Source organism: Labeo rohita, chromosome 21 (assembly GCF_022985175.1).
Source record: "Labeo rohita strain BAU-BD-2019 chromosome 21, IGBB_LRoh.1.0, whole genome shotgun sequence".
In the NCBI taxonomy this organism is placed as follows: Eukaryota; Metazoa; Chordata; class Actinopteri; order Cypriniformes; family Cyprinidae; genus Labeo; species Labeo rohita.
In genome coordinates, this window is record NC_066889.1 from 17,988,742 (window position 1) to 18,006,358 (window position 17,617).

Sequence of the window (17,617 nt, forward strand, 5' to 3'; positions counted from 1 at the left end):
TGAACACTGCGACTGATGACAACTACCCACCAAACTCACCACAAATTTTTTTTTTTAAAAACACACAATACTGCATTTCAGCTGCAACATCACACTTAAAGGGATAGTTCACCCAAAAATGAAAATTACTACCATCCGAGGTGTATATGACTTTATTCTTTCAGACAAATACAATTGGAGTTATATTAAAAAATGTCCTGGCTCTTCCAAGATTTATAATGGCAGTGAATGGCTGTTGAGATTTTGAAGCAAAATAAAGTGCATAAATCCATCATAAAAGTATTCCACATGGGTCCTGGGGGTTAATGAAGGCCTTCTGAAGTGAATCTTTGTGTTTGTGAAAAAATATCCATATTTAAAACTAACTTCCGCTAACAGTCGTACGCCAGAGAGAAGCAATGAACGCAGAAGCTCTGTGTAGAGAGCAAAAAAAACACTGGCCACGAATCAAAAGTACAAAAAGAGGATTTGTAAAGAAAAATGTTGGAGTATTTTAATATAAGCCGAGCTGTAAACAAAACTTGGTTCTCACAAGACTAGCAAATTCTCTCTCGTGAATGCACATAAGACAGCTAGTGAAAGCTAGAGACTATGGTTTATTAAGTTTTAAATATGGATGTTTTTCTTACATAAATGCTTCGTTTCACTTCAGAAGGCCTTTATTAACCTCCAGGAGCTGTGTGGAGTACTTTTATGATGGATGGATGCACTTTATTGGACTTCAAAATCTCAACACCCATTCACTGCCATTATAAAGCTTGGAAGAGCCAGGACATTTTTTAATATAACTCCAATTGTATTCGTCTGAAAGAAGAAAGTCATATACACCTAGAATAGCTTGAGGGTGAGTAAACCATGGGGTCATTTTCATTTTTTGGGTGAACTGTCCCTTTAAGAAATCTGACTATGTACAAAACTAAGCACAGATTATGTATGCCTCTTTTTATTACACAAAGAAAAATCACTTAAATTATGTCAAATCTCAACTATGTATTCTAAAGCTCTAGCAACACAATTTATATGCAAGTGTATAGTTTTATAAACTATATACTATTAAATAATACTGATAAAACAGAGAACAACTAAAAATAACAAAACAAAAATAAATTAAATATCAGCTTTTTTTGTTTTTGCAGCAGCATTATATACAGGATCAATTTCCAAAGTTCAAACTGCTACCTGTCATATAAATGTGTTACTCCAGCTTTCTTTTTCTTGACATTTAAAGGGACAGTTCACCCAAAAATGAAAATTATGTCTATTTACTCACCCTCAAGCTTGTTGGTAACCAAACAGTTGCTGGTCCCCATTGCCTTCCACAGTTTTTTTATTCTGTGTGGTTACAATATGCCTAAAAATATCATCTTTTATGATTCACAGAAGAAAGAAACTCCTGTTTGGAACAACTTGAGGGTGAGTAAATGATGAATACATTTTAATTCTGGAGTGGACTATCACTTTAAGAAAGAAATATTTCACATGTGTTTCCAATAAATGTGCTGCTTTCTTTTTCTTGACATTTAAAAGGACAATTCACCCAAAAATGAAAATTACAATATTATTTACTCACCCTCAAGTTTGCTGGTAACCAAACAGTTGCTGGCCCCCATTGACTTCCATAGTATTTTATTGTGTGTGGTTACAATATGCCTAAAATTATCATCTTTTATGATTCACTAAAGAAAGAAACTCATGTTTGGAACAACTTGAGGGTGAGTAAATGATGAATACATTTTAATTCTGGAGTGGACTATCACTTTAAGAAAGAAATATTTCACATGTGTTTCCAATAAATGTGCTGCTTTCTTTTTCTTGACATTTAAAGGGACAATTCACCCAAAAATGAAAATTATGTCATCATTTTTTTTTTTTTTTACTCCCAAGCTTGTTGGTAACCAAGCATTTACTGGTCCCCAGTGACTTCCATAGTATTTTATTCCAAATAATCTTAAAATGATAATTTTTTATGATTCACAGAAGTCATGTTTGGAACAACTTGAGGGTGATTAAATGATGAATAAATTCTGGAGTGGACTATCACTTTAAGAAAGCAATATTTCACATGTGTTTCCACATTAAGTTCTGCAGAAAAAAAGGTCAGTTACATAAGGTGAAAATCAAAACAAAAGCTTTCTTTAGTAAACGGTTTGTTCAAGGTCAGGCTGTTACTCTTACAGTTCGACTTCAACCAAGTATTAAGTTGCAGTTCCTTACAAAGTTACCCGTCATTGGCAAGCAACTCATTATTTACTCATCAAAGCCAATTTTTACTCGCAATTTGCGCTTGACGTGTGTTAATTTTGGATCTTAGGCACAGCACGAATGCTCAATGCCAGCAAGAAAAACACATCTCTAATTTCAAGGCTCTCGCCGAATTTCTTTTAACATAAACTGTGACAACATCAACGGCCTCGGCCGTATTAGGATGATTTCATGGGTGGCTTATGTGACAAACTCTCATTCTGTCAGTCATCAGAATTCCCTCGCTGTCAGCATGCGGCGTGTAACTGACCTCTCATTGGCAGACATTAAGACTAGACTACTACACCAGCTCTGCTTATTCAAAGACACTCTACACTGTCACGAGTCGGGCTGCTCATCCACGTCTCCTTTCCCACAAGGCCGACACTGGATCCTTGTGTAGTTCTCCACCCAAGCTGCAGACGGCCAGAGGCAATAAACCTCCCAGACACCACTACTCCAGCTATAGGTTGAGAGATCAGATGCGACGTAAGCGAGAAGTCTGATAAATGAGGGCAAGACGGATTGATGCGCTGTCTTTGAGATAAGACGCGCACTTATCTCTTTTCTTGCGCATTCTTGAGTGGGCTTTGTAATGCGGGGAATAATTTTGGCTCAGGTAGCGACTACACCACTTAGAAGTACAGAATTCTTATCAAAGCTACAAATCAGGTCTTGCTTTAAGCACAAAGCGGGAATGCTTCTGGTTTACCTTACAGCATTATGAAGATGGAGGGACTAGACTACAAATAGCAGTCGTGGGCTTTTGAAGCGGGCTCATATCAGACAGGCTGCGCTGCCGTCGGCCCCGCTCGCACAGGAGGGAGAGGCCGACTAAAAACCTTCCCTTGAAATTGGATTTCTATCCTCGGAGATTAAGATCAGACTTCCACATCGGCCATATTGGAAAAACATGCCGCCTTGAGCCGTTCAGGATTGTGAGTTCAACTGCAGTCATCAGAGCATGTTCACATTTGACCTGCGGGGCCGGGCCCTCTGATCCCCCCTGATCGCTTCCTGAGCGGGCCGGGCACGCTGACTGACAGCACAGAGACCGCGCTTGTCACCCCTCTGCTCTCCTGGAGCGACCCCTCACTCAGAATGATTAGCCGCCACACCAGCTAACAAAGACATTCTGTCTTACCAAATCATGACAGGCAGACATCAAACTAATGAAGAGAATGAATCAGGAAAACTTGCTTAAAATATTAAGTAGACTAAAAATTAATACATTTTTTTGCCTCTGGGTACATGATGTCTTTTAAAAGATCTATACAAATCTTCCATATATAGTATCAAATTGTGAAAAACAAAAAACAAAAAACATACAACTAAAAACAACAACTACTGTTTTTACAGCAAAATAATGATAAAACAAATTTTGTGAAATTATTTTCTACACAGTATCTCAAATTATAAAAAGTGAAAAAATAATAATTAAAAATGAAATAGCATATACTACTAAATGTATGAATTAAAACATTTACTAAAACATTTTTAGCCAATTTTATTTATACAATTATTTTATACAGTAACACAAAAAAATATAAATGGAAAATTTTAATTTTTAAATTACATTTTAAATGAAAAATTTGAACAGAATATGATGTATAGTCTAAACAAAATTAATTTCTTAAATGATTTTATACTTTATTCAGTACATCAAATCTAATTGCAAATATTAATGCAAAAATGTAAAAGTAAACAATCTAAATAAACTCACAATGTTCTTTTTAATTAGTTTTTGTCTACAGTATAATTTCATGATAATGGCAAAAATAATAGAAAATGAAATAGATAAATAAACCCTTTACTATATATATATATATATATATATATATATACTTTTACTTTTTCCACATATAAATGAAACATAGATTATAGATCAATTTTATTTATAAAATTATTTTATACAGTAACAGACAAAATATAATAATGGAAAAATAATAATAAAAAATTAAATAGTATATAATATTATTTTTAATCTAAACAAATTTTATTTATACAATTATTTTATACAGTAGTGTCATTGTGATTTTAAAATAGAAAATAAAATAAAAATAAATAATAAAATAAATCACAATGAAAATTTTTATCCATAAAGTGATTTTATAATATAAGCTGTTAAAAAATAGCAAAATTAATAACTTTAAATGAAATAGTATATAATACTAAATAATAAACAGAACCTTTTACTAAAACATACACAGCCAATTTTATTTATAAAATTATTTTATCCAGTAACACAAAAAATATAAAAATGGAAAAATAAAAAAAATTAAAAAATTAAATAGTGCATAATATTATACATAGTCTAAACAAATTTTATTTATAATATAATACAATAACAAAAAATATAAAAATTGAAAAATAATAATAAAAAATTAAATTGTATATATTATATATAATGTAAACATATTTATAAAATTATTTTATGTTATATAGTACATCAAATTTAATTGTAAATACTAATGCAAAAATGTAACAGTAAACAATATAAATGCATTAAAAATATATATTTTTAATAAAAATAATTCTATAATATAAGAATTATTTCTCTATATTAAAAGAAACATTTTAAAGAAACATAGACAGCTAATTTCATTTCTAAAATTATTTTAATACAGTAACAGGAAAAAATACAAAAATGAAAAAAAAAATATTAATAATTTTTCAGAAACACATAAAAATGAAAAAACAATAATTAAAAATCAGTATATAATATTATATATAGTCTAAACAAAATGATTTTATATTTTACACAGTACATCAAATTTAATTTTAATATAAATTGATTTAAAAAAATCTAAAATTATTTTATAGTATTAAGCTGTTAAAAAAATGAAATACTAAAGCATATAGAAAACTGATATTGCCATTTTTAATGGTATTATTATTTATAATTATTTAATTTAAATTAATTTATTCAAATAGCTCGGTATTAAAACACATTTAAATATTTCTAGCTAAATATTTCTGTTTCTAAAACGATCTGTGATATGATCACGGTTACTGAAAGCCACTGTCTGCTTGAGATAACAATCACTCTAAACAGCTATTCTTCAACTCCAGCCACCTGACGTGTTGTTTATTTTGTTCCCTTTACTTGTAATTCCGTACAAATGGAGAAACTTCCTCCTCCCTTGAGAGCGCCCGTAACAGTTGAATCATGACACTGAGTCACAGAGGAGTGAGACGTGTGCGCTCTGAATCCTTGTTTTCCAACATCGCATTAACTGTAAAACCCCTCATAGTATCTGACAGCTCCATCACTTTAGTCGAGATGTTTCCCATCCTATTATTCTTACTCAGAGGCCTTCGGGGAAAAAAGTCCATTTTACTATGTAGCAACGTCTCCGATAGACACCCACATTCATGCAAAACATCCATATCTCCTGCTGGGATCTAACCCCTAAAAGCTATGTACCGTGCATTCCTATCTGGCTTTTTTTTCTCAGTCTCCATGTACTTATCTCCCGTTTCTACCACTTCCCCCACCCATTCCTCGTTCTGCTATTCCTTCCTTTCACATCTCATAAAAACATGTCCATCGTTTTATGCGCCCATGAGATCTGTCAGATCATCAGGTCGGATTCCGCCAAATCAAACGCTCCACATCTCCTGCGTGCGCCTGCATAAATGAACCCGTCGCGGCCCTGAGCAGTCCGAGCAGTCGGACCACTCCTGTGCCTTATTTTGTCTTCCCACTCCCGCCCTGTAGGGATCTGACTCCAGTTGTAAAAACATGGGTTTAGATGCTTGTTTTTAAGAGCCCTCTCACGAGCAAACGAAAGCTGAGACTAGGAGTTTGTAACAAAGACTCTTTAGAGGAAGACCGAGATGTTTTTCCCTGAGCTTCATGTTTTCCTTGTAGCCTGTTTGCCAAGACTCCTGAAAAACAAAGTCATACTTGGCAACGACTTCCTTGCCTTAATGCTCGTAATCAGATACTCGTCTTAAAAGTATACCATTAAGAGTTGCGTTATCCTCCATGAGGACGCTAATACAACATCCTTTCCACCGAAAGCCAGTCTTGCAAATCTGTTTAACATGCACAACGTCTGGTTTTGGATACAGAAAGTATAAAACATCACTGAGATACAAATCACTTCTGCACACAAAAAAACGAAAGATGATACTCACAGATATAGTAATATTCTCTGCCTGGCCGAAATTCGAATCCCAGCGAGAACGGTGTGAAAAGCTGAAACTTCTCAGAGAACTTCAGAGGCCCGTTGGGCGAGAGAGGCCGGTTGCACTCCCAACGCTTGAAACCCTTCGCCGTGTGGTCGCAAGAGCTGTAGCCGTCGTAGTTGACCATGTAGAGGACGTAGCGCTCCGTTCTGTCCTCAGGGACCGTGTCCATGTAGTGGGGACAGTAGACGTCCAAATAATCGTTAATGCATACGTCGATGTGGTAGTCTCCTCGGTAGAACCTGCGAGGACAAGAAAGGCCGCAGTGAGTATATACGATATGAAATATTAGCCATTCAGTGACTCTCATTCGTATGTTTTACGAGCCATCGAGCCCCCACTTCACAGAAAGGCCACTTCTGGAGGAAGCCACTTATTTGAGAGCAATTACCACAAATGTGAAAGCACGTAAATCATCCAATCTAAGTCCGCTAGGGCTCGCTGAGGATCACGAGGAAAATTCATAATCCTGTCGTTGACGTGGATGCTTTAAATACGCCTGAAAGAATGAGTTTTCCATGGGCGAGAGATGACAGCTTGAAATATGGCACTCCGAGGAATGTTTCAGAAGAAAAAATGTGCATCTCTCGTGCCAAAACGGCCAACTATTCTAGATTTACGTCTTGTTTACTGTACATCGAGATGACCTCGAGAGGATCTAACCAAATATGAATGTCAACGGAATGTGCGTGACTTTATTTCGACAAGGAAACGTATACGCTCCCATAGGCTCCAGGGCTCTACAGTGAGACCATTCCTCGAGAACTACTGCGTGTGACTATGAAAAAATATTTAGGAGCACCAGCACTTTGCGCTGAAGGTTTCTATGTGTTTTTGCAACGTTGAGCGATATATCAGTGTAAATAAAAGATTCATTGTGCAGAGCTTTGGTGATTATAATGGAATTTTGTGAGATTGCAATGAACTAAGATGAGTGACCACTTTTAATGATTTTTAAGGGAGTTTGTAAATGAGATATTGATTTAATACAACAGTTAAATAAACAAGAAGTTAATATTAGGTGACTTACATTGTCTGACTATAACACTATTGCCTGATTTTGCTCTATTTCATCGTCAAAAATAGTCTGACACAAGTCACAACCTAGCAGCTGCACATCTCCATTCATGAACGTGCGTTTTTAAATGAATCTAGTGAGTCAATGGTTCAATTTGCCATTCATAAAGAGAGTCACTTGCTTTATTCCTGAATGAATCAGCCATTAGAACGAATCAAATGAATGATTCAATTGAATCAGTGACTTGCTGCCACCTACTGGTACCTTTTCAGTTATTTAAATCATTTAATATTTCTGTATATTAAAATTTTAGATTTAAAACATTAAACTCAACATGAATTTATGAATTTGATTGCACTCATGCCACCATTAGCCTGATTAAACTTATGAAAATACACCTACAAGCCACTTTTGTGTTCTTCTCTGCCACTCTATAGTACAAATTAATTTTGCTAATACTGATTTCATTTATTTGGTAACTTATTCTTATTGTACTTGTTCTTATTCTGTTGTTTTAATTAGAAATTTTAAAAAGCTTCATATATATATATATATATATATATATATATATATTCAATTTGACATAAAAGTTGACATACTTTTAATAAAGTTAGAAAAAGGTAAGAAGGTAAAAACAAAATTCCCCAGTAAATTACTCTAAGGAGTCAAATTGCACCTTGTAATGGGAAGGCTAATTTTTTTTTTTATCAGATTTTTTGATTACTGATTAGAAGATGCTCCTGAAATTTTGACTGTGCTGCTAAATTTTTTTAAGTGCTCCTAAAGAGAAAAGTACGCGTAGAGCCCTGGGCTCCATAAGAGTTTATTAGCAATGGATATGCTCAGGTCAGCCATGTTTACAGTCATGACTGCAGGCTGGTGACTCAGGATTGTGCAGGATTCAGTGGGAATTTTTTAGGGTGTTCGCTAGTGGACACCCAGGAGGAACCCTGGGGAGATCCAGATGAGCTTCCAGGCTAATGTGAGGTTAGCGTTGTGATCCTGCTGTGGACAGAAGCACAGCTGGGCACGCTGACACAAAGATTTCCACTCATTATGGACAATAAAAGACTATTGAGAGCAGATGGAGCTCGAGACCTATCAGATTATCATTATGTGGATTTCAAACGCACTGCTGGAATACTGAGTTTCCCTGTAGGTTTGGCCGGCTTGGCGGTGGTTTGCGAGCACGTGTATGTATGTGTGCGTATGGATGCTGCTCAAAATCTGCAAGCACTTTCGGGCTATTTTGAACAACTATTGTTTACTACTCTTGGGAGCGACATCATTTGAATGGAAAGCAAAATCTCAGCTGTGAAAAACATACTTCCTGAGCGATCACGCAGTCCAATGTTTCCAGCACAAAATCTGGCGTTTGACAGTGTGTAACATGTCTTTTTACTTTGTCATAGGGTACTGGCAAACACAAAGCTATTTCCTGATTAATTTTATTGGCTTCTTGTGTTTCCTGTCATCTTTTTAAGTGGAATGATTCAGTCTAGTGTTGACAGTTCTGCAGTTTTCCAGAGCATAGAATCATGGAAAACATTACAAAACAAGAAACACATATTTGAAGGTAATTGATTTAACTCTAGTGAATTAATTAGCTATAATAAACTAGCATTTATAAATACTGGTTGATTTTTATTTTACATATTCTAGCAAATATTCAGCATTTCAAATTATGCATGACCATTCGTTTTTGTGGTGTTGAGATATATTGTTTTTAACAAAAGTCTCTTAGAAAAATAACCATTTTACATTATTTTAAAAACGTCATTTATTCCTGTAATGGCAAATCTGAATTTTCAGCAGCCATTCCCTTGATCTTTTAATAATGTGTTTATTTGGTGCTCAAGACACTTATTTTTATCAGTGTTAAAAACAGTTGTGCTGCTTAATATTTCTGAAGAAACAGATTTTTTTCTGCATGATTTTTTGATGAACAGAAAGTTTGTTTGAAAAATAAATATGTTGTCATTTTTGATCAATTAAATGCATCCTTGCTGTATTCATTTCCCAAACTTTAAACTGTAGTGTCATTTTACATTATTTCAAGTATTACAAACAAATATGAATTGACTATAAACAATATAAACAGTATTTTTATGAATTAACATTATCTGCTATAACTTTTATTGGTAGTTGACGGCTCTATCAACGCAAAGGTCATGGGTTCATTTGAACTGATAAAAAAGCAAAACTTAATGCAATGTATACTACCAGTCAAAAGTTCATTTTTTAATACATTTTATTATTTTTATTATTTATTTATTTATTTTTTAAATCTCTTCTGCTCACCAAGCCTGCATTTATTTGATCCAAAATACAGCAAAAACAGTAATATTGACAGACAGATTTCTGTCTTCAGTGAAATACAAAAGATTTCAAAAGTTACAAAAGATTTCTATTTCAGATAAATGCTTTCTTCTGAAATAATAATATTTTTTTTTTATCAGCAAATCAGAATATTAGAATGATTTTTGAAGGATCATGTGACTGGAGTAATTATACTAAAAATCCAGTTATGAAATCACAGAAATAAATTACATTTTAAAATATATTCAAATAGAAAACAGTTATTTTAAATAGTACAAATATATCAAAATTGTACTGTTTTTGCTATACCTTCGATCAAATAAAACTTATTTAAAAAACATTTAAAATCTTACTGTTCAAAAACTTTTGACTGGTAGTGTAGGTTACTCTGTCTAAAAGCACCTGCCAAACACTAAAATACACTGTGAAATGTGGTTTGAGTCATTTCACCTGTCTGTCATGTGAAATATCTTTGCTAGAGGATACTAAATAACTATTTCCCCTGGGTCACAAAGTTTGAGGACCACACAACAACATATTAGCTCTCTGGACAACAACACCTAAAGGCAACAGAGTGCTTTTCTGTGTCTGTGTCAGAAAAAAATCAATGAGTGAGAGGATTGAGTCACATTGTGTCACTTTATAATATTCTTACGTGGCCTCTAAATCAAACGCCACCTCAGCAATTCATTTTCAGTGTGTATCAGATGAGCTCCAGTGGGTTATAAAGAGATTTGACCCCATTAAACCCAATAACAGACAAACAGCTCATCAATGTTGCGCTTTCTTTCATGCGCTTGAAGAGCGATGGGCCAGCTGGTCAATAAACCACACAATGCTGTGCCAATTCATCATTAGGATTAAAAAAGAAGCTCATTAGCTGTTTCTATCAAGCCTACTAACACAAACATGGCACATGGCTGCATCAGAACAAGTCCTACAACAAAAACCTCCCATAACGATAATCCTCCTATTGAGTCGATTCTTTCCATCGCTCTTTCTCTACGTGCTCAAACAGAGGGTTATGGGTGATGACCGGGGCAGACCTGAGTCTAAAGAAAGCCAGGACACCGGGAGGTAGCGGGCTCGTGGAGTTCATGATTAAACTCGGTTCATCCCAAGGTCAGACTCCTCAGACTTAACAATGGAATGAAAAATGAAGGAGGCTCTTCGCTCAAGAATTTCTAACGGAAGCCAATTAAATCAAAAGAACTCATGGCATTGGTTCTCCAGAACTGAAGAAATGGTAACAAGCTGACACAGACAAACCTCTGGATGAAACGGAATTACTGTTTAGAATGGGAGAACTCACCAACATTCCAAACATGTCTAACTTTGTTTTGGACCCCATTGACTTTCACTGTGTACAAAGACATTCTATCTTCTTTTGTGTTCAGAAGAAAGTCATACAGGTTGAGGGTGAGCAATTTGGGGGTGAGCTATCCTTCTAGGTCGCACCTCTTTACAACTTCCTGTAGAGGGCGCTCTTGAGGCAATGACTGACGTGACTCCCAGGGGTGTAGGTCAGCTAAGCCTCGAGCCCTCCAGGCCTTTCACAGTGGCACAGATGGAGGATCTCCTCCTCAGGTTACAACTCTCGGGCCAGCCGTGAAGCAGTTGTCCCATCATTCAGTGGGGAGGCAACGGTACATCTCCCAACGCCTCAGATATCACTCATTCACCCCTTCCAAAAGAATGTCTGCCCAGAAGCATTAACATCACAGACAAACAATGGCCTGCCAGGACTTCAAGCTGTGCTGGCTTGGCAAACGCCTCAAAAGACGGATGAAGGTGAAGGAGGGGAGGAAAAAAAATGCATATAAGAGCCGCTGCGAGTTTCCCATGGAAAACACTCCGTGTGAGATTTTCTTGAAGAGACAAGATATATGGCTTGCTACATTAAAAACATATTGGTGTTTGTGGGAGGCATGTCTATATTTCAAAAACACTGGCAAAGGATATTCAGCAATAGATTAGAGACGAAAGGATCAGGTTTAGGTAGATATATCCAGCACGGATGTGTGGAGAGAAGAAAGCAAGCAAACATGAGTGAGTGAGAACGGGACTATCGGTCTTGGGTGAGATTGTTGCTTGTCTAACATGTATGATATGTGGAAAGTATTCGTGGTGCCACAGGTTAATCGTCCCACTCTTGTGTCGTTGTGATTAGTGGAGTGCCGTATGGTATATGTCACTCACCAAACACGACTATCCCGCGGTTAAACCTATGGGCTGATAAACACAATTGTATATAAACAGTTGACCTTTAACTGCATTCACCCTTTTTTTATTGTGGGTATATTTCAGTAAAGTCAGATACTAAATACTGGGGAATCAAGTGACACTGGTTAAAAAAAGTAAACATAAATAATCAAAAATGTAAATTCTGTGATCACTCACCCTCATGTCATTCTAAACCTGCAGAACAGAAAGATCAGGCTGATCTGTTCCACAGAAATAAGTCATACAGGTTTAAACACAAGGGTGAGTAAACAAACACAGAACTTGCATTTCCGAGTGAACTGTTTCTTTAAAAATCAGTTTTGAGATTGACAACATCAATATTTTTATCCAACCCATGATTTTGTATTAACGCAGGCTTGGTGAAAGGTCACAAATAGGACAGCCTTCGGCTTCGTGAACTTCACTGATGAGTGCAAGCCGACGCACTACTTATAAATAACATACTTGTTTAGATTGAAAACCTCATTATCCTGAGTGGATCCTCTTTACTGCTGCAACTGAATATTGAGTAGATGCTTTACAGATCTCAAATAACTAGATTGACATGAGTGCTTGGCACCAAATATACTCTAGTGGGCTTAATGCAACACTGAGACCACGTGAGGTCAGAACTGGGATCAGAGGTCACGGATCGCCCATTATTAATGAAGGCCTCCATATTCAAAAGAGAACGAATGGAATGACAGCGCTGACCCTGGGGTCGTTCATCTAGTGAGTGTATAACATAAAATGTATACACGGAACAAACAAATGCGAAGGAGAACGTGAGGAAAAACAAACAAGCAACAGCTCAGCAGCACAAGCGAGAGAGAGCACGGACATCTAAGCAAACATGAACCTGCCTTTCACAGCAGGCTGGAGATCTGACCTCTCCCAGAGGGGCCATTGCGCGCCTCGAACCGCCCGGGTCGTTTTACAGTGCCTTGGGCAAAGCTGCTCTGCACCCAATCAAGACAACGTTGAATCAATTAAAAGTAGAGGAGCAGCAGTTAGCAAGCCACGGAGTCTGGCTTCAATCAGCAAGCCTTGCTAATTGTCCACAATGCTCTCCCGCTGATTTACGGGTGACTTAAAATAGTCGAGAGCACAACACGTTTTGTTTATGTCCTATTAAAGTCCTGTGTGGGAGTATTACCAGGGTGTTTTTCCAGAAAGTTGCTCTTTAATGTATCATCAGGGTGGCATAGCGCTGTGAGACTATACGGGATGAGAGAAAAGAGTGGGCGATGAAGGTATGGCGACTGTCTGGCTTTCCTGAAAAGACAACTAATCTCTCATAAGGAAGCATTGGATAATTAGGTTTAAGTTTTTCAGTTTCACCTGACCCAGATTTAAAAAACAAAAACAAAAAGAAACATTAAATTACATAAATGAATAAATGTTTCATTTATTCCTGTGATAGAAAAGCTTAATTTTCAGCAGCCATTACTGCAGTGTTTAGTGTCACACGATCCTTTAGAAATCATTCTAATATGCTGAATTTTGCTACTCAAAAAACATTTCCTATTATCATTTTTGAAAACTGTCGTGCTGAATAATATTTTGTTCAAAACAATTTTTTCATGATTCTTTGATGAATAGAACGTTTGAAAGAACGGCATTTATTTGAAATTAGAGCTGAAAAATGATTAGTCACGATTATTCGATTCAAAATAGTTATATTTATCCTTCTAAATAGTTATATATATAAATACACACATAAATGTATATATTAAGGAAAAATATGTTAGAATTATATGTAAAATATTCATATTTATTTGGGATGTGTGTATACTTTGTATATTTAATATGTGTATATAAATACACACACATACAGTATATATTTAGAAAATATTTACATGTATTTACAAGTATATATGTATATTCATATCATTGATATATATATAAACATTTTTAATATATATAACATAACATTTTTCTTAAATATGTACATGCATGTATGTGTATTTATATATACATAATAAATCTACACAGTACACACATATATATTATGCAAACAAAAACTTATTTTGGATGTGATTAATTGTGATTAATCGTTTGTCAGCAAGTGTTTGCATACAAATACATACAATACATAATTTTTATAAAAAATATACATATGTGTATTTATACATACTAAATATACACAGTACACACACATAGTATGTAAACAAACTTTTATTTTGAATCAATTAATCACGACTAATAGTTTTTCAGCTCCATTTTAAATGAATAAAACCCATTTTGTAACATTAAAAATGGCTTTACGGTCACCTTAATGTATCCTTGCTGAACTTTCCAATTTATTAAAAAAAAAAAACATTTTTAACAGTAGTCTATATACATACACACCTACATAACAGCCTAATGAAAATATATATTTAAATTTTTATATGATAAAATATATATTTTAAAATAACAACTATATTCAAATATAACATTCTCATTTAATTTGCAGCTTATTAATAAATAGTAGTTGTTAAAGGGATAATTCACCCAAAAATGAAAATTCTGTTAATAATTACTCTCCTTCATGTCATTTCAAACACAAATTATGAAATTTCTGATGAAATCTGAGGACTTTCTGACCCTGCATAGACAGCAGTGTAACTAAAATGTCTATGCAGGGTCAGAAAGCTGATTTCAGCAAAAAAAATCTTAATTTGTGTTCCGAAGATGAACAAAGGTCTTACAGTTTTGTAACAACATGAAGGTGAGTAATTAATGACAGAATCTTCACTTTTGGGTGAACTATTCGTTTAAAGCTAAGGTATGGGGTAGTTATAAGTACTAATAATCAGCCAATATGCTAATAATATGCATGCTAATAACCAACTAGATAATAGCCAGATTTGGTTCTTAAAATAAAGTGTTGTATAGAATATCTCAATCTAATATTTCCCTATAAAATTTGCTATTATTATTATTATTTTAAACTGGTTGATCAAAACAGCTAAGTAAGCAGCCTGGTGGAGACAGAAGCACATCAGCATCCCATGATGAGGACCACCAGCATCTAAAACACAACATACACTGACCAACTATGCTGTTTTTACATTAGGATTGGAGGGAGAGAGCATGAGGGTGGCCTAGGGGCTGGCATAGAAGCGTTTTTACCTTCAACAAACGCAGCAGCGCCAGAAAAAACAGCACATGTAACGTAATGTAACATCTAAACATAGAGCCCCCTCAGAGTGCCAAGCATGCCGCGCTCAGGCCCCCCACACCTGGTGCTCTCAATCTCCCCCATCCAGCCCGGTTCATCAGAACCCTCAGCGGCCCTGTCAGAGCCTCCTCCATCAGCCAACACACCCTGCAGGGCCGAAAGCCAACAAACAGCCACACACACACACAGAAATCTTTGAGTATAAGTGGAAAGCATGCAGCCATGATAATTTAGGAGAATGATTTAAAATCTTTAAACATGACTTCAAGAAAGAATGTAAATTTGAAATCCATTTAAAAGTAACATTTCCAGCTTCTAAAATCTATTTGTATAGTTCAGGCAGTGGTGTGTGATGGTGTTCTAAAATGAGGAGGCAACGTTTTAAATCAAATGTAAATTCATGTCCCAGTCACATTTTAAATTTTTTTTACATTATTGTAATCAATATTCTATTAAAGCCACGTATGAAACCCATCAAGCTTGTGTTTTTAAGCATTTTACATTTATAAAAATGTAAAAAGGCAGTAAACAGTATATTTTATTTGTGAACATTTGTTCAGCTATTCTTTCTAATAGTTAACTTTTAACTATTTTTGAATTTTTCAGATCATCATTCATTGAAGCTCAGTAAATATTGATCACAGATGCAGATTTACGTTAAATTTCACTCACAAAAAACAGATCATGTTTTCATGCCATTTTAAGTCTTTAGATGTAACAAAGTAGTTATATGTGTGAGTTTTTACTTATTTTTTAAATTAGTCCTCCCATTAGCGCCATTATATTTTTAATTCTGATTTGTGGATACAGGAAGTGGGATTTATCGCACAAACCAATCACAGCCAACCATAACCAGTCATATCCAATCATACTGAGATGGAGGCATTTGTTTTCTCTTTAGAAAAACGAGTGATTTATACACTTTTTAAATGTTATATTTTGTAACCTTGGTGTTGTTTTATTTTTATATAACGAATTTTTGTTCTCATCGAATATTTTAAGGAGACACCGCCTCCTTACTGCCACAGAAACGGCAGCCTGCAATAAAAAAAGTTAGCTGATAATGTATTGCCTGGGGGGAAAAAAATCGTATGCATGTGCCATATGTCACACCAATGGTATTGACTAGATATGGTCTCATTGCTTTGGACGAGAAACACCTCCAGACTTCATTTGAATTCGCCTCATACCGACCGGGAAGGATTAGCTCACTGATGCACCGCATATTGTGTTGTACGGACAGCATCGCCAAATAGCATTCTGGGAAGGAACCCTTCTGGAAAGTTCATTTTCTCTTCACTGAGGCAGTCTGGGTATGGGCAGCCCTAGCACATATAATCAGCAGGATTTATAATCTCCATCTGATGACAGGTGATTAAACTAAAAAAAGAACACCTTTCTATAAATCAGAGCGGGGTGTTCCTGCCCCGGCCTCAACCGAAGATGAAGGGACGGAACCGTAATACAGATGTTTCTTATCTCCGTGATCGAGCTAATAAACAGTGAGTCGAGTATATATTGCTCTGCGGCAAGACTTTCCGTGTCTGACTGAACTTATGTTTTTAGTGGAGGGAGAGCTTTCCGGGTGCTTCCTCTGCTATCTGCATTCAAGAGCAGAGGGCTCCAAGTTCAACAAGTTCCCGTGAGGAAAATATTTATTATGGGCTGTGGTTGTGTGATTGACATCATAACATAACATCCTGGATTATGAAGTGGAATATGATGGAATATGCAACTGCAGTATTCTTTGAAGTTATGAATTAGAGGCTGCCATGCAACGGTAACCAATCCATGGCGGAGATATTTTTTTTGAACAAAAACGAGTGATATTTGGCAATGGTAATAATGTCATGCTAAATTCCCTGAATGTATGTAGAGTTTGACTGGCTTTCTGAATGTTGAACGTAACTCAGCGTAGATGTCAAATTTAATGGAAATGGAGCTATGAAGGATGGAAGTACAGCCTGTTTGATGATTTTTACATTAATATAATAGAATAGAATAGAATAAATTATTAATATAATTACTGCTGGCATTAAAATAAAGTTTTTTTGTAAACATAATATATGCGTGTGTACTGTGTATATTTATTATGTTTATAAATATATTTATATATAATATTAATGATATGAATATAAATATATACATGTAAATACATGTAAATATTTTCAAAATATATACTGTATGTATGTGTCTTTATATATACATAACAAATATACACAGTACACACACATATATTATGCACACAAAAACTTTTTTTTGTATGTGATTAATCGTGATTAATTGTTGCCCAGCACTAATAATATAATACAGAAAATAAAATAAAATAAAATATAATTAAAATGTAAAAAAATATAAAAATAACAAAATAATAAAAGCTGTGAGTTAAAAAAGTAAAAGGTGAATAAAATATAAATAATAAGAAATAATTCAATAAAATATTTGTAAAGAGTAAA

General features: G+C 35.0%; 1 protein-coding gene across 1 annotated transcript in view; it reads right to left on the reverse strand.

Moving 5' to 3' along the window:
• efna5a (ephrin-A5a) overlaps nucleotides 1-17,617 on the reverse strand; it is a 62,444-nt gene that overhangs the window by 9,878 nt on the left and 34,949 nt on the right. Inside the window, exon 2 of the mRNA XM_051092963.1 lies at nucleotides 6,385-6,677. Within this exon, the coding sequence (XP_050948920.1) occupies nucleotides 6,385-6,677 (293 nt within the window). The remainder of the gene's footprint in view (nucleotides 1-6,384; nucleotides 6,678-17,617) is intronic.